The sequence below is a fragment of the Crocuta crocuta genome, unplaced genomic scaffold (genome assembly GCF_008692635.1).
Source record: "Crocuta crocuta isolate KB4526 unplaced genomic scaffold, BGI_CrCroc_1.0 scaffold333, whole genome shotgun sequence".
NCBI lineage: Eukaryota > Metazoa > Chordata > Mammalia > Carnivora > Hyaenidae > Crocuta > Crocuta crocuta.
This window is the reverse complement of record NW_027532856.1, coordinates 1,376,838-1,401,830: the sequence shown is the minus strand read 5'-3', so window position 1 is coordinate 1,401,830 and position 24,993 is coordinate 1,376,838. Positions and strand designations below refer to the sequence as shown.

The window sequence follows — 24,993 nt, the reverse complement described above, 5'->3', positions numbered from 1 at the left end:
CTTTTGCTCATTTCTTCACTGAATTTGTTTTCTGGGTGTTGAGTTTTATAAATTCTTTATGGATTTTGGATACTAACCCTTTATCTGATATGTCATTTGCAAATATCTTCTCTCATTCTGTCGGTTGCCTTTTAGTTTTGATGATTTCCTTTGCTGTGCAGAGCTTTTTATCTTGATGAGGTCCCAATAGTTCATTTTTGTTTTTGTTTCCCTTGCCTCCAGAGACATTTCTAGTAAGTTGTTGTGGCCGATGTCAAAGAGGTTATTGCCTGTTTTCTACTCTAGATTTTGATGGCCTCCTGTCTTAACATATAGGTTTTTCATCCATTTTGAGTTTATTTTTGTGTAGGGTGTAAGAAAGTGATCCAGGTTCATTCTTCAGCATGTTGCTGTCCAGGTTTCCCAACATTGTTTGCTAAAGAGAGTGTCTTTTTCCCATTGGATATTCTTTCCTATGTTGTTAAAGATTAGTTGACCATTTATTTTTGGGTCCGTTTTGGGGTTCTCTATTCTGTTCCATTGAGCTGAGTGTCTGTTTTTGTGCCAGTACCATACTGTCTTGATGATTACAGCTTTGTAATATGTCTTAAAGTCTGGAATTGTGTTATCTCCAGCTTTGGTTTTCTTTTTCAGGATTGCTATGGCTATTTGGGGTCTTTTCTGGTTCCATACAAATTTTAGAATTGTTTGTTTCAGCTCTGTAAAGAATGCTGGTGTTATTTTGATAGGGAATTCATTGAATATTTAGGTTGCTTTGGGTAGCCTCAGTTTTAACAATATTTGTTCTTCCATTCCAGGAGCATGGAATGTTTTTCTACTTTTTTGTGTCTTCAGTTTCTTTCATAAGCTTTCTATAGTTTTCAGCATATAGATCTTTTACCTCTTTGGTTAGGTTTATTCCTAGGTATTTTATGGTTCTTGGTGTAATTGTAAATGCGATTGATTCCTTGATTTCTCTTTCCACTGCTTCATTATTGGTGTATAGAAATGCCATTTCTTTATGTTGATTTTATGTCCTGTGACTTTGCCGAATTCGTGTGTCAGTTCTAGCAGTTCTTTAATGGAGTCTTTTGGGTTTTCCACGTAGAGTTTGATTTCCTTCTTGCCGATTTCGATGCCTTTTATTCCTTTGTGTTGTCTTGATTGTGAGGCAGAACTTCTAACACTATGTGGTGAGAATGGACATCCCTGTCATGTTCCTGACCTTAGGGGGAAAGCTCTCAGTTTTTCCCCATTGAGGCTGATGCTACGTGTGGGTCTTTCATATATGGCCTTTATGATCTGGAGATTTGTTCCTTCTTTCCCTATATTCTTGAGAGTTTTTATCAAGAAAAGATGCTGTATTTTGTCAGACACTTTTTCTGCATCTATTGAGAGGATTATTCTTATCCTTTCTTGTATTGATGTGATATATCACATTGATTGATTTGCAAATATTGAACCAGCCCTGCATCCCAGGAATAAATCCCACTTGATTGTGGTGAATAATTCTTTTAATGTATTGTTGGATTTAGTTTGCTAGTATCTTGTTGAGAAGTTTTGTATCCATGTTTATCAGGGAAATTGGTCTGTAGTTCTCCTTTTGTGGCATCTTTTTCTGGTTTTGGAATCAAGGTAATGCTGGCCCATTCACAGAAATAATTTTGAATGAAATGGTCAATTATAAGATTCTTGAATGCAGTAGTAGCTTTACAAAAAGAAGCTCTTCTATATTCTGCTTCATTAATCTCTTAATTTGAAAATATATTCACTGATTAAGCCACTTCTCTCTGTATTGCTATTAAATTATTTTGTCAGGCACCTGGGTGACTCAGTTGGTTAAATGTAGGACTTCCGCTCAGGTTATGATCTCACAGTTTGCGAGGTCAAGCCCCACGTTGAGCTCTGTACTGTTAGCACAGAGCCTGCTGCAGATAATCTGTTCCCCTCTCTCTGACCTGCCCCCACTTGTTCTCTCACTCTCTCTCAAAATAAATAACCTTAAAAGAAATATTTTGTCAATAAATTTAGATTTGAGAAGACAGCTTTTGAAAAAAATCTAAATTTCCATCTCCAAAACTCTCTCTGTCCTCATTGGATTGAATGCATCCCTCATATCAGATTCTTCAGACATTTCAGGCCAGAACTGGGGGATTATTTTGTAAAACTATTGACAAAAGTTATAATGCTTCCCCGAATCCCCCTCAGTCCTTGGTACCTATCTAAAACTCAGTGTTTCTGTACATCAGGAGAAAATGGCTTGATGTTTTTGTGGCCCAGATGAATTGAGTTGATCCTTGTTACTCTGCTGTTAACAGTATCAGGACTCTTAGCCTTACTCTGTTGTTACTTAATCTTTGAGATCTTTTCTCCTTTCCATGGAGGGAGCAGACAAATTAGACGGAGCTAGCATCTTCTCTACAAAGTTCTTTGTAGAATCTACTCCTTATTCCCCATCTGACATTATAGCGATCACTCAGCAGTCCTGGCATTACTCTCTCTCATGAGCCTTAACACCAAGATTATTTTTAACCCTCTCAAGGTACTTTAAAAATTTTTTTTAAATATTTTTATTTTATTTTTGAGACAGAGAGAGAGAGACAGAGTGCAAGTAGGGAGGGGCAGAGAGAGAGAGGATCTGAAGCAGGTTCCAGGCTCCAAGCTGTCAACACGGAGCCTGACGCGGGGCTCGAACTCACATACCATGAAATCATGACCTGAGCTGAAGTCAGATGCTTAACCGCCTGAGCCACCCCAGCACCCCTCAAGGTCCTTTTTGATATGTGCTCACTCTGACCTGTGCTATCCACAGGCTGAGCAGTGCCACAGATAAAAGATTTAAAGTGATTGATGGCTAGAATATTTACTCTAGATTAGCTTATAGTTCAGAGTTGAAATACTTTAAAATGGCATTAAGGTTCACAACTTTAGGTCATCATTAATCATTTTTCTCTGTGCATTTTTCTATTGTAACCTGCATGCCTTCCTTTAAAAGAAATTTATTTTATTTTAAGTAAACAAAGGAAGAAACTATTCCTTCCCCTTTGGCACTCTTCTATTAGAGTTCTTATTTTATTTTATTTTTTTAATGTTTTAGTTATTTCTGAGAGAGAGAGAGACAGTGTGAACAGGGGAGGGTCAGAGAGAGAGAGGGAGATACAGAATCCGCAACAGGCTCCAGGCTCTGAGCTAGCTGTCAGCACAGAACCCAACGCAGGGCTTAAACCGAGCTGTGAGATCATGACCTGAGCCGAAGTTGGACGCTTACCCAACTGAGCCACCCAGGTGCCCCTAGAGTTCTTATTTTAGCTCCTTCCCTTTGGTTTAGAGACTTCTCTTCTTCCTCCCCCTCCTTCTTCCACTCTTATCCTTCTCTCTCTCTCTCTCTCTCTCTCGCTCTCTCTCTCTCTTTTGGGGGGGATACTACTTCTTATCACCATTATCTACTAAGAACATTTGGAATGTGTTTATAGGTGGAAGAGAAGAATTAAAGCTGACTGTGAGAGCCCAGCTATTTGTCCATACTTCTATTCCTGTCAAAGGATGTGTAATTCTTGTGACTCATTAGATATTTTAGGACATCGGCCAAATGTTCATTTGATAACTTTTTTTAAAATTTTTTTTAAATGTTTATTTATTTTTGAGAGAGACAGAGTGAGAGCAAGTGGGGGAGGGACAGAGAGAGAGGGAGACACAGAATCTGAAGCAGGCTCCACGCTCCAAGCTGTCAGCAGAGCCTGACGTGGGACTTGAACTCACAAACCGTGAGATCATGACATGGGCTGAAGTCGGATGCCCAACCGACTGAGCCACTCAGGCGCCCCTGGTAACAGTTTTTTAAAGCTTTTCTTTCACCTAGTATTATGCTAGGTATTTTCCAGAAGGAATGCATGTATATTTCCTATCCTGTATAGAGTTATCAGAATTTTATACTGTACTGACATGGCAACACAAAAATAACATTAATACATGTACATTGAGTTCATATCTTCAAGCCTATGTATAATAACTAAAAGAGATTCCATCCTCTTTTCCCTTACAGGCTTTCTGTATTCTGCCACCCCAGGGGCAGATATATGCTTTGCTCGACAACATAACACTTCTGACAATAACAACCAATGTTTGCTAGGAGCCAATGGGAACATTTTGTTGCATCTCAATCCTCAGAAACCGGGGGCTATTGATAACCAGCCATTAGTAACTCAAGAACCAGTAAAGGTAAGTGATTTGACATCTACTTAAAAAAATTCTCCTTCACGTGGCAAATAAATTTCATCCTAGAGGTTTTAACACATAGCACAACATTCGTACATTCATGGTTCATTTAATTACCCTGTTGTATATGTATATGCATAGTATACATCTGTGAGAGTATTTTATGATTTAGTAATTACATAGAAGCAGTGTAGTAATCTTTAAAAAAAAATTCTTAACTTAGAACAGCTACTTGGAAAATGTATTTTATGTGTATGTGGAATTTTGTTTCCCTAAAATATTTTCTATTGTTTAAAAGAAATCTGTGAAAACCAGTTTTATTTCCAGATGCACTAATGATTTTTCAAATGATAGGCCTTGAGTTCTCTTTCGTAAATAATTTATTTTGAAAGTTAAAAATAAAAATCTCTTTTAGAAAATTTATTTTTTTTCCAATAACATAAAACTGAGTAGTGACATATATGTTTGTTCTTCTTTGTCTAGGTTTTGTTAAAACACATGAAACTATAAATACTAAAATATTAAAAATCAACATTTGTGTTCCGTTCTTTCTAAGGCTACATCGTTAACACTAGAAGGAGGACGATTAAAACGAACCCCACAGCTGATCCATGGAAGAGATTATGAAATGGTCCCAGAACCTGTGTGGAGAGCACTTTATCACTGGTATGGAGCAAACCTGGCCCTACCTAGACCTGTAAGTATAACTAGTAGTGCTTTATCTAAGGAACAGTCCTATTTTGGGTCTTCTCTTACTTTTCTATATGAATTTCACTATCCACAAATTAGTTCTTACCTGTGACAGCAGAATACTCAGTACCTGTAAATTAGTTGAACAAAATTTAGGTTCCCTTACATGTATTCATTCATTTGTTCAAACATTTACTGAGCACTGTATTAGGTACCAACTATTCAGTGATGTTCTTATGGGAGTATATGGCTTACATGAAGTGGAGAGAATAGTCACTGAACTAAATAAAGTCAAGGATATTATGAGCCTAGGCTATTAAATAAGTAATCCACATAAACACAGACTTTAGGATAATGCAGGACTTAGGCTGAGCAGAAGTCTGAGAACTGGTGCCAAAAAGTTCAGTGAATATAGAGGAAGTGGTGCAGTAGTTACTTCTGAAACTGTAATTTTCATTAACCACGCAGGCATCCAGTTAGGGATCGGTTCTTCCCATAGCTGTTGGTGGATTTTTGTGTTTTGTCTTTTTGAAGGAAGGGCACAAAAATGATCACAACAAATGATAACAGGAATTCGAGGCTTGTGAATTCTGATTGTTGCCGTTACTAGGATGAGTCAGAGCATAAATAAAATGTTCTAAAATAATTTAAAGACTTGAAGTATATAATATCAAAATATTAATGAGTTTACTATACAACATCTGTTGTGCTTATACAGTAAACAGCAGGACCCATTACCCTGAATACTCTGCATTGTCAGTGCAGTAAAATACTTTGTGAGAAGGTTCTTTTTGTAGATCAAGAAACACTCTCCCTCATACAATTAGAACTTTCTTTTTTTAAAAGGCTTATTTATTTATTTTGAGGGAGACAGCATGTGTGAGCAGGGGAGGGTCAGAGAGACAAGNATAGCATAGAGCCCAATGTGGGGCTCGAACCCACGAACCGTGAGATCATGACCTGAGCCAAAGTTGGACGCTTAACCGCCACTTAGGTGCCCCGATAGAACTTTCTTATACTCAGAAAATTTGCATAAATGAGATACAATTACTTAGATCATTTCTAAAAAGAGTAAAAGTCTGCTAAAAGCCTTAGTGTATAATTTTGATAATGATTTTGAGTTATTAATATGTTTATTAAAAATTGTGCTTAAGTTGGAATCAGGAATTTAGTATAGTGTTTCTTGGCTCCAGAAGTTTCCTACTGTGTTTTTTATCAGGACTCCTAGATAGGTACATATAAATATGAATATACATAGATACATAAACTATATATACTTTATTCTTTATTTACTGGGAGGTATGGTAGTCCTTAATTTCTGGAACTTTCCTGCTGTATCTTAAAAAAAATTTTTTTAATGTTTTTATTCATTTTTGAAAGACAGATACAGAGCACTAATGAGGGAGGGGCAGAGAAAGAGGGAGACACAGAATCTCCCTCTGGATTAGGCTCCAGGCTCTGAGTTGTCAGCACAGAGCCCAACAGAACTCAAACCCACAAACTGTGAGATCATGACCTGAGCCAAAGTTGGACACTTAACCAACTGAGCCACCCAGGCGCCCCTTAATTTCTGAGGCTTTCCTGCTGTCTTTTAATATTCTATATCTACAGGGAAAACATTGTGATAATTGTGTTTGACATACATATATTTTGATATTTTAGAGGCTGCTTAGATTTGAATTATCAGTGTTCCAATCTCTAAGTCCTAGTTTCCTCCTCTGTAAAGTGAAGATAACAATATCTACTCCATTAGAGTTGTTTTGATAAATAATACATATGGTTAGGATAGCATCTAATTATAGTAAGTCATCGTAAATGTTGATTATTGCTAATATTGTCATCACCATTATAATTATTAAATGAGTTTTTTCAGAGCTCATACAAAGTCATAAAAATATCTTTGGAGCATGTGGGTGGCTCAGTTGATTGAGCGTCCAACTCTTGCATGATCTCATGGTTGTGAGATTGAGCCCCACATCATGCTCTGTACTGAGCACAAAGCCTGCTCGATATTCTCTGTCTCTCTCTCTTTCTTTCTTCCCTGCCCACTCTGCTCTCCTCTGCTTATGGTCACTCTTTCTCTCTCTAAATTTAAAATATATATATATATATATATATATATAACTTGGGGGAGCCTGGGTGGCTGGCTCAGTCAGTTGAACATCCAGCTTCAGCTCCGTTCATGATCTCATGGTTCAGGAGTTCCAGCCCCACATTGGTTCTCTGTTATCAACGTGAACCTGCTTCAGATCCTCTCTCCCCCTCTTTCTCTCTGTACCTCCTCTGTTCATGATCACTCTCTCTCAAAAATAAAAATATTTTAAAAAAATATTTAATTTGTACATGTTTTATATGCTCAGTGATAAGTGACACAGGAAAAAAAAATAAAGGAATAAAAATAATGCCCAATCCTACTACTTGAGATAGCCACTATTAACATTTTAGTATGCATTTTTCCAAGTGGTGTACATTCTTCTGTGCCTATTCATATACAGATGTAGGTAGATATGTGTGGGTAATTTTATGAAATTGAATCACCTTATATCTGATGTTTCGTAACCTATTTTCAACCTAACATAGATGCTGTGGATGTCATTCTAGATTAATAAACCTAGATCTGTACCATTATTTTCAGTAATTGCATAGTGTTCCTTTATATACTTTGCATACATATACACTTGAATATGTGCATAAATCATAATTTATTAACCATCATGTACTGACGGGCATTTAGTTTTCCTCTAGCACCTAATTGATAAAAGAATTCTGGGGAAAAAAAATTTCTGGTGAGCATTTTCTTTCCAAACATGTGTGATAATCTCCTTAAGGTAAATTCCTGCAAGTGGAATTGCATCTGTTGTTTGGCAGTTGTCACTGAAGTTAAAAAATTTAAAGACAAGGATAATTAAAAAGTAAATGTGTTTTGTATATACATAGGACTTTGTTAATTTGTAACTTGCTCACAAAATCACTTTTGGCAAGCAAGATGAATGTTATAAAAACTGCTTCATTATCAGTTCAGATTCTGCCAAAGGTATGTTTTTATATAGCCTTACAATTGCAAATACTGAGTTATTTATTTATTTAAGTAATCTCTGTATCCAACGTGGGACTCAAACTCCAGACCCCAAGACCAAGAGTTACATATTTCTCTGACTGAGCCAGGCAGGTGCCCCAGGTACTGAATTATTAATCTTTCCTCAAATCATGTAAAAGTGAAACCATAAGAAATGATGGTTGGCTTTGTAAGCTGTCAGTGCCTGTCTAGAAGTGGACAGACTTCTAGCAGTCTTAGAGAATACCAGGGAGAGAGTTAGTGCTTATCATTTAAGTAGGATTTGAAAAAGCTCCCAAATGGAGCTTTTCAAGTACCATACTATAGCATATCAGATTATGTGGAATACTTTTAAGAAAAAGTACTAAAAGTGTGGTTTGTAGCATTGTTTTTATTTGGTTATTTACTGCTCCCTCTTGGTATTGAAAAATGCTCTATTGTAGGGGCGCCTGGGTGGCTTAGTCGGTTGAGCGTCCGACTTTCGCTTGGGTCATGATCTCGCGGTTTGTGGGTTCGAGCCCCGCGTCGGGCTCTGTGCTGACTGCCAGCTGAGCCTGGAGCCTATTTCAGAGTCTGTGTCTCCCTCTCTCTCTGACCCTCCCCTGCTCACGCTGTCTCTCTCTCTCCTAGAAATAAATAAAAATATTAAAAAAAAAAATGCTCTATTGCAGAAGACACTGGTTACTAGGGCAGAGGGAAATAAAGCCTAATCACTTGAGACTGTTAATGATTATGTAGGATTTTATGTTTTAAAGAGTATTAATCCTGCTATCATTTTGGAATACTAATTTGATAATGTTCTCTTAAAATTCATAGAGCAATATTTTTATAATGAAATGTTTTCCTGTATCTTTGGGCTGGCAAGCACATTATTGCAGGGGATTACTGAGAAGTTCTTTTCTTTTTTTTTTTTTTAAGTTTACTTATTTATTTTGAGAGAGAGTATGAGTGGGGAAGCTCAGACAGAGAATCCCAAGCAGGAGTCATGCTATCAGCATGGAGCCTGGCCCTAGGCTTGCTCCCACAAACCGTGAGATCCTGACCTGAGCCCAAACAAGGGTCAGATGTTTAACTTGACTGAGCCACCCATGTACCCCAGAAAAATCCTGTTTCAACAACATAATTCTCAGTTTTGTGGTTTTACAACCAATGTAGTTGTTTTAATCATAGGCAAAAATACATTGAACAATGGGACACCTGGGTGGCTCAGTTGATTAAGCATCCGACTTCAGCTCAGGTCATCGAGCCCCACGTTGGGCTCTGTGTTGACAGCTAGCTCAGAGCCTGGAGCCTACTTCAGATTCTGTGTCTCCCTCTCTCTCTCTGCCTCTCCCCTGCTCACGCTGTCTCTCTCTCTCAGAAATAAATAAAAAAACATTAAATTTTTTTTTAAAAATGCATTGAACAAACCAGTTACACAGTAAAACATAGATAGCGAATTTTTTTAAGTTTATTTTTTTGAGAGAGCGGGGAAGGGGCAGAGGAGGGAGAGAATCACAAGTAAGCACAGAGCCCAATATGGGTAGGGCCAATTCTCATGAACTGGGAGATCATGACCTGAGCCAAAATCAAGCCAGTCGCCCAACCAGTTGGGCTACCCAGGTGCCTCTAGATAGCAAATGTTTATATGAAAACATTTTTATCCTTAGTAGTAATATGCAAAATAAAATTTTAAGCAAACTTATTATATTCTTTATTAGAGAAACAAGGTGTTTTCAACTTATATCCGATGATAAGGTTGTATGAGAGAAGTACATTCATAGATTTCTGAGAATATTGTAACATAAACGTTCATACATTTCAGAGAATATTTTATGAGAGAAGTAGGTACATATGCTTCTTAGAAAATTGCTACACTTTGGCAAAAGGACTCGTAGGTAATGATATGACCTTCCATACTTTTTGACTTATACTTCCAGTCCTAGGAATTTTTCTGTGGGGCTTCTGGGTGACTCAGTCAGTTAAGCATCCAGTTCTTGATTTCAGCTCAGGTCATGATCTTACAGTTTGTGGGTTCAAGCTCCACATCAGGCTCCGTGCTGACACTAAGGAGCCTCCTTGGGATTCTCTCTCTCACACACTCTCTCTGTCCCTCCCCTACTCTCTTTCTCTCTCTCAAAATAAATAAATAAATTTTAAAATAAATAAATAAATCTCAGAAATTAGATAAAAATGACAAGTTTTGTTTCTTCTTTTATAGTGATCACATTATATCTTTTATAACAACAGGTGATCAAGAATAGCAAGACAGAAATCCCAGAGCTAGAGTTATTTCCTCGATATCTTCTCTTCCTAAGACAGCAGCCTGCCACTCGGACACAGCAGTCTAACATCTGGGTGAATATGGGTATGATGAGCCTGAGAATGTTTCCTCAGCATTTACCAAGAGGTAACTTAAGAATGCAGCAAGAATACCATGCATTTCTTTAAACAAACCAACAAAAAAAACCCAAGTTGCTCGAAGTCTGGTGCCACTGTACTAATACACATTCCCATCTGCTTTCATTCTGTGAGGCTTAGATCTATGGTCATGCGCAAGACTAGATGCAGTAGTGGCAAAAATCTCAGCAAACTGAAAAGAGTGGTTTCCTTTTCTGGCTTGTCAACATACAAAGAAAATAAATAGAAATACATTTCACATACTTTGTTTTTTTGAAAACCAGCCATTGTAAATTATTTCCTGGACCTAAAATAAAATCTGTCAGTCAATGACTAACTGGTCTTTTCACCTCCACTCAGATATCTAAAAAGTAATTTCTTTTGCAATATCATATTTTTGTTTGTTGGTTGGTGTTTTTGGGGGACTTTTTTGACAAAACACAATACATTTCTTGTGCTTGGTCCACAGAGCCTTTGCAAGGGACAGATAATATGTATAAAGTGAAAGATATAGTTTTGAAAATTAAAATGACACGTTGGCTTTGAAAAACATCAAGCCTATCAAATAGACATAAAAGTTCCCAATTTGATGTATTACATGCAGAAAGTTCCCCTTTGATTTCTCTGTGTTGTTAAATTTTGACAGGCAGGACTTGTTTTTGCTTTTACTTTCCAAATATTTGATATTGTTCTTCAGCATAAGTAATGAGTTCATCCATTTACACAAAATCCCAGACTTTGTGTTAACAATGCCAGAATGTTATTATAATTAATATAACTTAGTATACAAGAACCCAAACCAATCCTATAATCACCATCCCTCCTCTGAAATCAAATAGAGTTAGTTTTATGCCTTCCTAAAGGTTATATTCAGATAGTATATGGAGATTCGTACACATATTGTTTGGTAAGAATTATAGCAAAGCATTGGCTTCTCCCTGGCCAAACTTTGTCTTTAGGGAAAGAGTCAAAATCAAGGAACAGTGAAATACAATACTATGAAATATTCTTGATTTAATTTTCCATTGAATAAAAGTATTTGCCTTGCTTCCATGACACCCATAGCATATATTTTTTTCAATTCTCTTTGAAAGATAACATGAGAGGCAAGATGCGTTGTTGGGCTTTTAGTAAGTATTCTTTATAACTCTTGTGCTGATCCTAGATTTTTGCTGCTTCTGTAAATTCCACTAGATCTGTTGGGGTATCCAAAAACACAAAAGTATGTGTAATAAGTGGCTGCCTGCTTAATGAGCTATGCTATAAAAACTGTCTAGAATTCAAATAAATTTCATATGTGGCTTAAGACAATAGAAATTAATTGAACACTACACTTGGAAATGCTTTTGAATCCTAGAACTGGGTAGTTATTGCTCCAAATTTATTCTTAATTTGAAATTTTTATTCCTTACTAATTAGTTCTGAAATCAATCATTAATCATTTTGAAGTTTATAAAAACATGCTTTCTTGCTGTAATCTTATAACTAATCCTCTGATGTATAATTGGAGAAATTTGCTCTTTTATTTTGTTAGGAATTATCCTTTGCTCACTGATGATAGTAAAAAATTTGCTATGCTGAGTGTTTAGAAATTGATCATGGTTGGGTTTTGTTCTGCTGTAACATAGTTTTCATTTTTCTTCTTATTCAGTGTATTAGGGCTATTTAGTAGGCTCTTTTACTCCTTTTGAAATGACAGATGTACAAATTGTGCCACAGTTTAAAGCCTTCAATGTAGCCTTTTTGACAGAAGGCTACAAAGGCCTTTGTTTCTTATATGATTTTTCAGCCTATTGTAGGTGAGTGAATTCTTTTTGGAAACTCATTAAAAAGCAGATGTTACCAATACTTTCCTCTGCTTTGTTTAGTAGGTGAAGACTTACATGCATTTAATAAGAGGAAAAAAGCTAAGTCTCCATTGATTGGGTATAAAATTGCCTGGCGTGTATATTTACACCCTAAATGGATTATATTGGTGTGCTAAGGGGTTTTTGTTTTGTTTTGGGTTGCTCAGTAAACTATAACCTACTATCACTAGAGAGGACCATTTTAAGCTACAGCTCTTGCCTGGGTTTTTGGCTGAAAAATTAACAGGGTTTAGTAGATTGTTTTAGCAACCTATTTTTGATTTCCATAATCTTTGATCATTTCATTCACCTTCTCTTTTGAAATATGTGGTAAACTTGATATATTCATTCCTCACTTTTCACTCTTTCCCCTTATTGCCTTTCTTTTTGTTGCTTGAGCCCTCTAGGAATTCAGGATCATGTCTGCTATCATCTTACTGGGCAGGCTGCCATTATGGTTTTCCTCCTACCTTTTCAGCAGGGCAATTTTTTTTTTTTTGGGGGGGGTCACAGAAAGGTTCTTAGTTTCACTTTAAACTCTGCTTGGTAGAGTCTATCTATGCCTACTTAGAATTTTAAATAAAAGCTTCTTGTGTAATTGTACCAATGTACCAGATTATTGGGGTACTTAATGACTGAGAGTGATGGGATTAGTAATTCACAGGCAGTTTATTTTAAGAAAGTGGGTCAGGAGGTTCCTGGGTGACCCAGTTGGTTAAGCATTTGACTCTTAATCTTGGCTCAGGTCATGATCTCACAGTTTGTGGGATTGAGCCCCATGTCGGGCTCTGTCTGCCCTGATGATGTGGGGCCTGCTTGGTATTCTCTCTCTCCCACTGTCCCTCCCCCAGTCACACTCTCTTGCTCTCTTTCTCAAAATAAATAAACTTTTAAAAAAGAGAGAAAGTGGGTCAGGTTGTTAAAAATTCAAGTAAGTTTTAAAGATCTAATTGGCTTCATTAATCGATTTATGAATTTCGAAGTATCCCATTTAGCAAGTAGTGGGGAGCTCCCAAGAGCTTACAGAAAAGGAATGGTTTTTAAAGGTGGGAAAAAATAAACTATTAGCAAAGATTCCACTGTTTTAGGCAAGGTGTCCCTCTTAAGGGAAATGGTAGGGATCTATCAGTATATTTCCTAGTACTGACAAGGAAATACCATGGTGACTGGTTAAAGATTACATTTCTAGGGACTTGAAACTGCAGTTAGATTAGGTATTAAGGCTTGGTTTATTGACTTAAGGCCTTAACCTAATCACTGCCATTTTGGGCCAGTAGTTTTCTTTTCAATGAATCCAGTTATCTGTGGAATGCAAATCCAGTCCCATATTATTATCTTCCCCATTCTTACATTGAATTTTGGTTTTGCTATTACATGTGACCCTGCTGAGGACAGCCAAGATAACCAGTGTCTATTGTTGATACATGCATGCTATCTTTTTTGGGATCCAAGTACTGCCTATGACTTGGACCTCTGATTTTGTTGATCTTCCTTTCAAAGTTAAGACTTTGAACTTACTTGGGGCACCTTGGTGACTCCGTCAGTTGAGAGTCCAACTTCAGCCCAGCTCATGATCTTGCAGTTCATGGGTTCGAGCTTCGCATCGGGTTCTGTGCTGACAGCTAGCTCAGAACCTGGAGCCTGTTTCAGATTCTGTGTCTCCCTCTCTCTGCTCCTGCCCTACTCGTGCTCTGTCTCTCTCTGCCTCAAAAATAAATAAACTATAAAAAATTAAAAGAAAAAAGGCTGAACTTACTTTAACACAATTCGTCTCCTGTCATTTTAAAGCTTTATTTTAAAGCTTCTTCTTTTTTTTTAATATTTCTTTTTGAGAGAGCGGGGGAGAGAGAGACAGTGTGAACAGGGAAAGGGCAGAGAGAGGGAGCACATAATCAAAACAGATTCTAGACTCTGAGCATCAGCACAGAGCCTAACGTGGGGCTCAAACCCACAAATCATGAGATCATGACCTGTTTCAAAGTTGGACACTTAACCAACTAAGCCTCCCAGGCGCCCCTAAAGCTTCTTAATTTATAAAATTATTAAACCTATCATTCTCATTTCTCATCATTATTTTCTGAAATAGTCATTGCTGAGCAGGGAGCTTTATTTTACATCTGCCTTTTTACTTATCACGATTACTATGACCATAGGAAATGTACCTTCTCCAAATGCGCCTTTAAAGCGGGTCTTAGCCTATACTGGCTGTTTTAGTCGAATGCAGACCATCAAGGAAATTCATGAATATCTATCTCAGAGGCTACGCATCAAAGAGGAAGATATGCGCCTGTGGCTATACAACAGTGAGGTAAGTAGTTTCCTGTTTTAAGGTAATTTATATACCTATGTTGAAAAGAATCAAAGAGTACAAAAATATATAATGAAAATTCTTTGTTCCCATCCTCTGACCTGTATCTCCCACTCTCCTCAGAGGCAGTGCTGTTAATTGCTTATATGTTCTGCCTAACATATGCAATATGTGTTCAGATTATACTCCGAAATTGGATCATAAATAGTTTTTACCACTTCTGTATTCCATTGTTCCCCCTTTGTAACATCTTCATATGATCATCATTGAGATCTATGGTATAATATTAATAGCACGATTCCTGGAACCACACTGCCAGGGGTTAATCCTGGCTCTGCCCCTTTAATTGTATAACCCAGAGCAAGTTACTTAACTGTCTCAATTTTCTCATGTGTAAACAGGCAAAATAATAATATCTGCCTTAGAATTAAATAAACCTGGGTGGCTCAGTCGGTTAAGCGTCCGACTTCGGCTCAGGTTATGATCTCATGGTTCATGGGTTCGAGCCCCGCATCGGGCTCTGTGCTGACAGATAGCTCAGAGCCTGGAGCCTGTTTCAGATTCTGTGCCTCCCTCTCTCTCTGACCCTCCCCTGCTCATGCTGTCTCTCTCTCTCAGAAATAAATAAAATATTTAAAAAATTTTTTTAATAAATAAACTTTAAATAAAGTGAGCATGAACAAAAACATGTAATTCTCCTGTATGATTTTATACAAGTTCATCTTTTTTTTTTAATACTTATTTTTGAGAGAGAGAGAGAGAGACAGGGGACACAAGTAGGAGAGGGGCAGAGAGAGAGGGAGAACACAGGCTCCAGGCTCTGAGCTGTCAGCACAGAGCCCAACGCGGGCTCAAACACAACCGTGAGATCATGACCTGAGCCGAAGATACTTAACCAAATGAGCCACCCAGGCACCCTTATTTTTGGTTCATCCTGATCACAAGCATGTTTACTGAATTTCATACCAGGTACTAAAGAAAAGTTTTCTAAGTGCTCCAGAAAATCTTAATCTCAGTGAATTTTGATTTGATGTGTAGTGATTCTTCTGATCTCCCCAAAATTCTGTTATAATTTTGTTTTCGAGACATAAAGTATTTGTTTATGAAGTTGACATTGCTTTTCTCTCATGTTGCCACCTAAATTATAAATATTTATGAATAACTGTAATATGCCAGATACCTGTCATATGAGTTATGGAGCTTCAAAGACGTGTTTAATTGTTTTGTCATTCATTTTTATTTTATTTCCATTTTGTTTTGAATTTAGTAATCAATTTAACAAAAACACTTCCTCCTCCATACCAGAATTACCTTACTCTTCTGGATGATGAGGATCATAGATTGGAATATTTGAAAATCCAGGATGAGCAGCATCTGGTAATTGAAGGTACTAGTAAAGAAAAACTATTAAGGTCTTATGTAATCCTACATACTATCAAGATTGCTTTAAAAGAAAAAATATGTCTATATTTATTGGCTGGCAAGGGATGGAAATGGTGGGTAGATACAAGTGAATTCGGTTATAAGTTTATAAAATTCCTTAAAAATTTCAAGGTACCCTTTTTGAATTTGAACAAGAAAACTAACTTTCTGTCACAGTTAGTGGCACAGGCTTTCATTAGTCATAAACACTGGTCACTCACCAACAGAGCTTACTTGTATATTCACACATACATTTACACAGTGGCATGCACACGTCATTAAAAATTTGAAATGTATCTTTTCGCATCAGGATTTTTGGAAACATTGCTAGCTGCCTTTGTTTTAAAATAGATTTTTACTCTAACAGTTATCACAATTTAAGAAGGAATTGTGATCATCCTAATGCATTGAGTTTAAGAGCTTTAATTACGTCTCTCGATATTTGAGTATAATTTTATTTTATTTATTTATTTTTTTAAATGTTTTATTTATTTCTAGGAGAGAGAGAGAGACAGCGTGAGCAGGGGAGGGTCAGAGAGAGAGGGAGTCACAGACTGAAACAGGCTGCAGGCTCCGAGCTGGCAGTCAGCACATAGCCCGACGCGGGGCCCGAACCCACGAACCGCAAGATCATGACCTAAGCGAAAGTCGGACCCTTAACCGACTAAGCCACCCAGGCGCCCCAAATTGAGTATAATTTTAATTCAGGCAGGTAATTGAGGGAATAAGTTACTAATGAATTCTAATTACATAACTATAAAGTCCCCAATATAGAGTTGGAATAGTTTTAGAATCAATTATAATATTAATTCCTTTTTTCTTCAGTTTCTGGTTTATTTAGAAATAAACTCTTAAAAATAAACAGAAGCAATTAAGTGGATATAGATAAGAAATTAAACACTTTCTGTCTTTCCAGTTCGCAACAAAGATATGAGTTGGCCTGAGGAAATGTCCTTTATAGCAAACAGTAGTAAAATAGATAGACACAAGGGTAAGTCTCTGATATATTATTTTTAAAGAGATTATCTTAAAATTCTTCTTCTTCTTCTTCTTTTAATTTTCTCATCTATTGAAGTGTTAACAACTTTTGGCCCTCTGGTTCAAAAGTGAACTAGGTCCCCTTTTACTCTACTTTTTCCTGAAGCATCAAATTTTTTTTAATCTCAAAATTAAATAACTTATATCTTTTTAAAGACCTGATCCTAGGAGAGAATTGTTTGAATTCTAAAAAACTGTCATAGCAGTTAAAGAGAATCATTGCTACTTTTAGATCACAAATGAGCTTGGATTATCATGATTGCCAGTGACACCCCATGATAAACCTTCTCTACTTTTAGCATTCCAAAAGTGGATGAAGAAGTATTAGCTCCATTTAGCTGACTAAAAGAATTATAAAAATTATTGCATCAAATACAAGTAACTGTCTGGTCTGCAACATCCTGCTATAGCTAGGCTTCTTTCTCATATTATTTGTTCCAGTTCCCACAGAAAAAGGAGCCACAGGTCTGAGTAACCTGGGAAACACATGCTTTATGAACTCAAGCATCCAGTGTGTTAGTAACACACAGCCACTGACACAATATTTTATCTCAGGGAGACATCTTTATGAACTCAACAGGTAATATTTCTTGATTCATTGCTCTCTCTTTATAATTTTAATATGAACCCAGAAGTCTTATTTGCCTTATTTAGTATGAAATGAAGGGAAAGGGATACTTGTTTAAAAAAGTTATTTTGATGTGAGAAAATAGATGGCTAGGCATTTCTGTGTCCATGTGATTGTGATTTATGAGAATTTTTGGCAAAAATTCTCCTCTTTAAACTTCTAGGACAAATCCCATTGGTATGAAGGGGCATATGGCTAAATGCTATGGGGATTTAGTACAGGAACTTTGGAGTGGAACTCAGAAGAATGTCGCCCCATTAAAGCTTCGGGTAAGCAAGTTAAAATAATATGAAAGTATTTAAGTCTTAAGCAGTTGTTTATGTAATTGTTTTTCTCCACATACTTTTTATGTTTAACTTTTTTAGTTTTAAAACGGTTAACTAATGCTTTTTAGATCATTTGCTAGGTATAAAGTAGGTGTCAAATACTTGTTCATGTATATGCAAAATACTTTTATAAAGGTAGTATTAGGAAACAATCAAAGTCACAGTCTAAATTTGGAATGTCATTCAGTTTACTAATTTATCAAATATCTTACTTGTATGTAGAGTAAATCTTCCATTGTTAGTCCTTTACTCTTAGCAGTATTCTAACTGCAAGATGTACCTTAAATCTAGTTAATGATACCCCATACATTTTTAACATTACTAAGGTAATTGGTTCTATTTATAGAATTTTAAAAAGCAGACAGAATGTAATTACTGAAATTTATGGAGACAGATTTTGCATTAATATCATATGTAGTAAAGTTAAAGGGGTTTTTTTATCTTTATTTAAAAACAATACAAAAACTTTTTAGTTTAAAATTAATAATCATAATAGCTAAAAATTTGACTACTTAACCACTTCCAGGCACTATTCTAATTATTTTATGTGTATTAACTCATTTAATCTTCTAAATAGTCCTATAATATAAAGCAGTATTATTATCTTCATTTTATGGCTTAGGAAACTAAGGCTCAGAGCAGTTAAATAGCTTGCCCAAGATTACAAAATAATAAGTCCTCACAGTTAAACATGTGGCTATTCTGCCCCTAATAAGTTAGAATACAAGACTAGAAAGGTTAACTATAAAAGAAAACTGTAGCAGAAACTTTTTCAATGAAAGCAAATGCTATTTTAATACTTCTGTCTTGGGGCGCCAGGATGGCTCAGTCCAGTTAAATGTCAAACTCTTGATTTCGGCTCAGGTCACGATCTCACAGTTTCGTGAGTTCGAGCCTCTTATCGAGCTCTGTGCTGACAGTGTGGAGCCTGCTTGGGATTATTATTTCTCTCTCTCTCTCTCTGTCCCTCCCCTGCTAACACTGTCTCTTTCTCAAAATAAAAAACTTTATATATATTTCTGTCTTACTTGTCTTAAATAATGCCTGTATACCTAAAGAACTGTTTGCTTATATGATACTGACTGGGACACAGAATTAGCCAAAATGCTTTTTTTGTTTGTTTGTTTTCTTTTCTGTGTTTTGTTTTTGTTGTTGTTGTTTTTGGTCATTTGAGATTAAGACTACAGAGATTTTGTGATCATTCAAAATATATTTGCTGAAATAGAGGCAGATTAAATACCTTCTTATAATGCCTCTGATTGAATTATGAGCATGTTCATTCCAAATTTTATGGGGTTGCAAATAATGAGTTTGATTCCTCTTATATTTATAGTGGACCATAGCAAAATATGCTCCCAGGTTTAATGGGTTCCAGCAACAAGACTCCCAAGAACTCCTGGCTTTTCTTTTGGATGGTCTTCATGAGGATCTCAATCGAGTCCATGAGAAGCCGTATGTGGAGCTGAAGGACAGTGATGGCCGACCAGACTGGGAAGTAGCTGCAGAGGTTTGTCAGTTTTGAGTTTCTAACGTAAGCAATAGATAAAATGTTCTGACCACAAATGTATTGCACAACTTGAATGCTAACTAAACTATTCTGGGCTCAAAATTCTACTGTGGAAGTAAAGGAATTTATATTTCTCTGCTTGATTCTTGTTCAGTAATGCCAAAACAAGGCATCTTTAATGAAAAATTCTAAATGTTCCCTTTTTACATTGTAAACTTTCGGGAAAGGATGCAGGAAAAATTATTCAGTGGAACTTCCCCATAATTGCTAAAACGATGTGTAGAGTGATGGATATGCATGTTTTATCTGCTTTTTAGTGGATAAAGAACTTAGATACTCACTGTTACCACAGTAAGAACAAAAAAATAGGATTTTCCATCCTAATTTAGTATCATATAGGTTGAACAAAAAGAATCACTTTCTACTTGAGAACTGGTTTTCTCTGCAATCTCAGTAGGCAGTACATTTTAAATTACGTATCTGAATTGTAAATTTGCAGGCAGAAAGTTCCTGTATCTTAAATGAAGATTAAGGATTGTGTTCTTTTCTTATTGGAGTATAGTTGACATTCAATGTTATATTAGTTTCAGAGGATTATATTATTGACATTTAAACCTAAAATATTTAACCAGTTTATTTGAATTTGTTTAGAAATAATTATCTTTTGAATTTTGAAAAAAAAAAAACTCTAATCTTTTTCCTTGCTAGGCATGGGACAACCATCTGAGAAGGAATAGATCGATTGTTGTAGATTTGTTCCATGGGCAGCTGCGGTCCCAAGTCAGATGCAAAACATGTGGACATATAAGTGTCCGATTTGATCCTTTCAATTTTTTGTCTTTGCCACTACCAATGGACAGTTATATGCACTTAGAAATAACAGGTAGGTCACAGAGTTCTGAAAATTTACTTAACTCCATTGTCTTTTACCTTGATCAGGTAGCCTAAATTTGTAAGTATAGTTATTTCTTTATAATGCATTCTCATAGGGGCGCCTGGGTGACTCAGTCAGTTAAGTGTCCGACTTCAGCTCAGGTTATGATCTCACAGTTCGTGGGTTTGATAATCCAGCAATCTAACTTCAGGCAGGAACTCCAGACCTTGGAACATGGGACCATGCCTTGTGCCCATTGATACCTCTATTAGTTTCTTTTTTTTTTTTAATATTTTTTTTAATGTTTTAGTTTTTTCTGAGAGAGAGAGAGACAGCGTGAGCAGGGGAGGGTCAGAGAGAGAGGGAGATACAGAATCCAAAGCACACTCCAGGCTCTGAGCTAGCTGTCAGCACAGAGCCCGATGCGGGGCTCAAACCCACAAACTGTGAGGTCATGACCTGAGCCGAAGTCGGACGCTTAACCGACTGAGCCATCCAGGTATCCCTGATACCTCTATTAGTTTCAAATATGCCAGAAACTCTTTAAAATCTTACAAAGCCACTCACACTTCTATATCAGATGAACATCAAAAGGTAATGATTTCATCAGTATCATCCCTGATGATACAACCATCTGTTGTAGTTTACATATAAAATAAAAATTCTAGACTGAAATGTTTGCTATTTCCAAGTGTCACACACACACACTGTAGAGCTTTCAGTGAAATGTGCAGTTTACTTATGAAAGATGTTTTCTTTTTACTAGTTATTAAGCTGGATGGTACTACCCCTGTACGATACGGACTACGACTGAATATGGATGAAAAATACACAGGTTTAAAAAAACAGCTGAGCGATCTCTGTGGACTTAAATCAGAACAAATCCTTCTTGCAGAAGTACATAGTTCCAACATAAAGGTAATATTAATTATTCTTTCTAGGATACCCTTAATTCCATCCTTAAAGATCACAGTTTTCTCAATTAATTATTAAATGACTGATGGGGGATATCAAAACACAACAAAAAAATTTAACAGGTTTCCCATCACTGAAACTTTAAAAAGGGTTGTCTACCAGCATAAAGAAGTAATAATGATAGTAGCATTAAAAAAAGTTTTTTTAAATGTTTTCATTCATTTTTGAGAGACAGAGACAGAGCACAAGCAGGGGAGGGAAAGAGAGAGAGACACAGAATCTGAAGCAGGTTCCAGGGTCTGAGCTGTTAGCACAGAGTCCAGCAACAGGGCTCAAACCCATGACTATGAGATCATGACCTGAGCTGAAGTCAGACACTTAACCAACAGAGCCACCCAGGTGTCCTGATGATGACATTTTAAAAGAAGGGAAATAGGGGTGCCTGGGTGGCTCAGTCTAACTGACTGCAGCTCAGGTCATGATCTTGCAGTTCATGAGTTCAAGCCCCGCATCAGGCTCTATTCTAAAAGCTCGGAGCCTGGAGCCTGCTTCTGTGTCTCCCTCTCTTTTTCTACCCCTCCCCCACTCACACGCTCACTTGCTCTCTCTCTCTCTTTCTCTCTCTCTCTCAAAAATAAAAAACAAGGGAAATATATAAGCCCAGTGCTATCTATATGGAATAATCTAGATATATCACTATAGTATAGATTTTCCCCAGTGACTACTGCTGCTACACTTTACAGCTCTTTTGTATTACCACCACTCTCAGTAGAATTCTTCCTTACCTTAAGTATTTTACATATTTATAAATGTGTGCTTTTACTGTTTATTTATGAATATATGTACCTGGCCTTTCAAAACACTAAGAAGTTAGACAGCAAAGACAAATTGACATAAGTCACTTCTTCGTGCATACCAGCTGGAGAAGCAAGCAATTNGAAACAGAAATAAATAAAAATTAATAAAATACTAACATTGCCTACCTACCCTCAATTGAACTCCTACCATTGGTATTATTTATATTCATCTCTGGGCTTTCTGAACAAACTCCCAAGTAATTGATGTTTTCTCATGTGTAATGCAAAGGTAAGATCTCTCTGAGGTTTGTGATTTAGGTGCTTGAAATGAAGGACACAACTTAAGCAGTCAGTTGTACAAAACAACTTCTTTCCTATGGAAAGGGGTAACAGTGTTGTCAGTGTTCAGTCAGTTTATCAAGCTTTCATCTTTTAGTTTGAGAAAAATTATTCAGTCATCTTGTTTGTTTTATTGGTGAAAGCATCTAAGACATTTGTTTCAAATGTATCAAGAGAGATGATTTTCCATTTTATATGAAACATTTCCCACTTCTCATCCTCTTTTCTGTAGAATTTCCCTCAGGACAACCAAAAAGTACGACTCTCAGTGAGTGGGTTTTTGTGTGCATTTGAAATTCCCATTCCTGGATCTCCAATTTCAGCCTGTAGTCCAACACAGACAGGTAAGGTAGAACTAGAACTCCTTCTTGTGATTTTGGCTTTAAATATTGGCCTAAGAGTTTATACTTCTTTGGGCTAAGATATTCAGGCAAAAGAATTTTGGAGCCTGATGGAAACCTTGATGATCATTTGACTCAGATTTCTCATTTTTTAGATGAGGAAGCTAAAATTCAGGCAATGTAAGTGACAAGCAGATGTTTATTTAACTAAGTCTGCCACTGAAATTCAGATTTATAATTCTTTTTTCTGATACTAATGTGGCAACAGATGGTGTGAGAGGTATATAATATGCTATCAGAGAATAAAGCAATAAACATGACTAAAAAAGAATCTGTTTACGGTGGGGGTAGGAAATAATAAAAAAAAAGAATCTGTTTATCTAATATGCATGTAATTTGATATGGTTATCCGTTGAATCTTTTTGACGATTTAATATTGTTTGTCTGTTTTTTATACTGCTTATAATTAGGGTTATTCCCCAACAATAAAAGGCCTCATAGAGAATGAAGCTCTTGTTGTTGGCACTTAGTAGATAGTATTGATGGTGGGTCGATGGATGATTTAATACCGTTTTTTTGTTTAGAGATTCACTATTCAATAGAACTCTCTCCAATGATGGAGTTTTAAATTTTGTATAATCTTTTCCATCCAGTAGAATATCCATGAGTCACGTGAACTGTTGAGCACTGCTGAGACTGAGAGAAATACATTTTTAATTTAATTTAAATTTAAAAGGCATCTTTCATCATTTGAAACAAATATATCACTTTGGTTGGGGAAGAATTGCTAATGGAGAAGGTTTTGAATTTATGGAGACAAATATGTGAAATCTAGACCTTCCTCTTTATTTTGCTGTATAGTTAAAGCTGCTCTAAAAAAATATTTTTTAAAAACTAAAAAGAACAGCAGCGCCTGGGTGGCTCAGTCGGTTAAGCATCCGACTTCAGCTCAAGTCATGATCTCACGGTTTGTGGGCTCGAGCCCCACGTCGGGCTCTGTGCGGACAGCTAGCTCAGAGCCTGGAGCCTGCTTCATATTCTGTGTCTCCCTCTCTCTCTGCCCCTCCCCTATTCATTCTGTGTTTCTCTCTGTCTCAATAATAAATAAACATCAAAAAAAAAAAAAAAAACACAAAAAAACAACCTAAAAAGAACAAGCAATATCTAGCTAGAAACTAGTTGTTTTCAACTGAACATTTTTAGGGGAATCGAGAAATGAATTTGTAGAAAGGGAAAAGAAAACAAGTGGCAGAACTCTTTGCATGCAAAAATATGGTGCTGATAAAGATTCTTACAAAAACTTTACTTCTATTTTTCAGGAAACTAAAAAAAACTTTTTTTACTTACACTTCTAAGCAGTTACTTCCAGCAATTGCTCTTGGTTTGTCATTGCATCTTAAGTGTGAGTTATAGAAGTAAAATCTGAAATTAAAATCTTCCAATCAGTTTAGAATTATTATTTGAATTATGATTTCTCCCCGTCCTTTGCTAAAAGAGACTACTACAGTGATCTCAGTCCCCACATTATTCAAGAAAAGAGCAAAGATGAAAGCACCACAAGCTTATGATGCTGTACTTATCTTTCAATTTGTAGATTTCTCCTCTTCCCCATCTACAAATGGAATGTTCACCCTAACAACCAATGGGGACTTGCCCCGACCAATATTTATACCCAATGGAATGCCAAACACTGTTGTGCCATGTGGAACTGAGAAGAGCTTCACAAATGGAATGGTTAATGGTCATATGCCATCTCTTCCTGACAATTCCTTTACAGGCTACATCATTGCAGTCCACCGAAAAATGGTTAGTTTAAATTAGGCAATTTACTGCTCGTCTTAACCAATGTGATTTGTGAAACATAGCCACTTTCTGTCTTTGAAACCTCTTCATTGTGTTCACTTTCAGGATGTTATGTATGCTATTGTAAATAATCAGAGCCAGGATTTAGTATCACACATGTTGGCCACTGTATGAAATAACATTCCTCAGGGGCACCTGGGTGGCTCAGTAGGTTAAGTGTCCAATTCCAGCTCGGGTCATGATCTCACAGTTTGTGGGTTCGAGCTCCGAGTCAGACTCTGTGCTTATGGCTCAGAGCCTAGAGCCTCCTTTAGATTCTGTGTCTACCTCTCTCTCTCTGCCCCTCCCCCACTTGTTTTCTCTCTCGTGCTCTCTCTTTCTCTGCCTCTCACTCTCTCAAAAAATGAGTAAACATTTTTTTAAAAATTTAACATAGGGGCGCCTGGGTGGCTTAGTCGGTTAAACGTCCGACTTTCGCTTAGGTCATGATCTCGCGGTTCGTGGGTTCGAGCCCCGCGTCAGGCTCTGTG

The 24,993-nt window shown here is 36.7% G+C and overlaps 1 protein-coding gene across 2 annotated transcripts in view; it reads left to right on the top strand.

The window, feature by feature from the left end:
• Window positions 1-24,993, top strand: part of USP32 (ubiquitin specific peptidase 32) — a 222,821-nt gene that overhangs the window by 173,363 nt on the left and 24,465 nt on the right. Inside the window, exons 14-26 of one of the 2 annotated variants that reach the window (XM_077745524.1) lie at window positions 4,022-4,197; window positions 4,751-4,891; window positions 10,169-10,286; window positions 14,319-14,473; window positions 15,779-15,860; window positions 16,812-16,886; window positions 17,375-17,513; window positions 17,725-17,830; window positions 19,221-19,394; window positions 20,103-20,277; window positions 21,035-21,186; window positions 22,552-22,663; window positions 24,255-24,466. In XM_077745524.1, coding sequence (XP_077601650.1) covers window positions 4,022-4,197; window positions 4,751-4,891; window positions 10,169-10,286; window positions 14,319-14,473; window positions 15,779-15,860; window positions 16,812-16,886; window positions 17,375-17,513; window positions 17,725-17,830; window positions 19,221-19,394; window positions 20,103-20,277; window positions 21,035-21,186; window positions 22,552-22,663; window positions 24,255-24,466 — 1,817 coding nt within the window. Of the gene's footprint in view, window positions 1-4,021; window positions 4,198-4,750; window positions 4,892-10,168; window positions 10,329-14,318; window positions 14,474-15,778; window positions 15,861-16,811; window positions 16,887-17,374; window positions 17,514-17,724; window positions 17,831-19,220; window positions 19,395-20,102; window positions 20,278-21,034; window positions 21,187-22,551; window positions 22,664-24,254; window positions 24,467-24,993 lie in introns of both variants that reach the window. The other variant, XM_077745523.1, reaches the window with a different exon arrangement.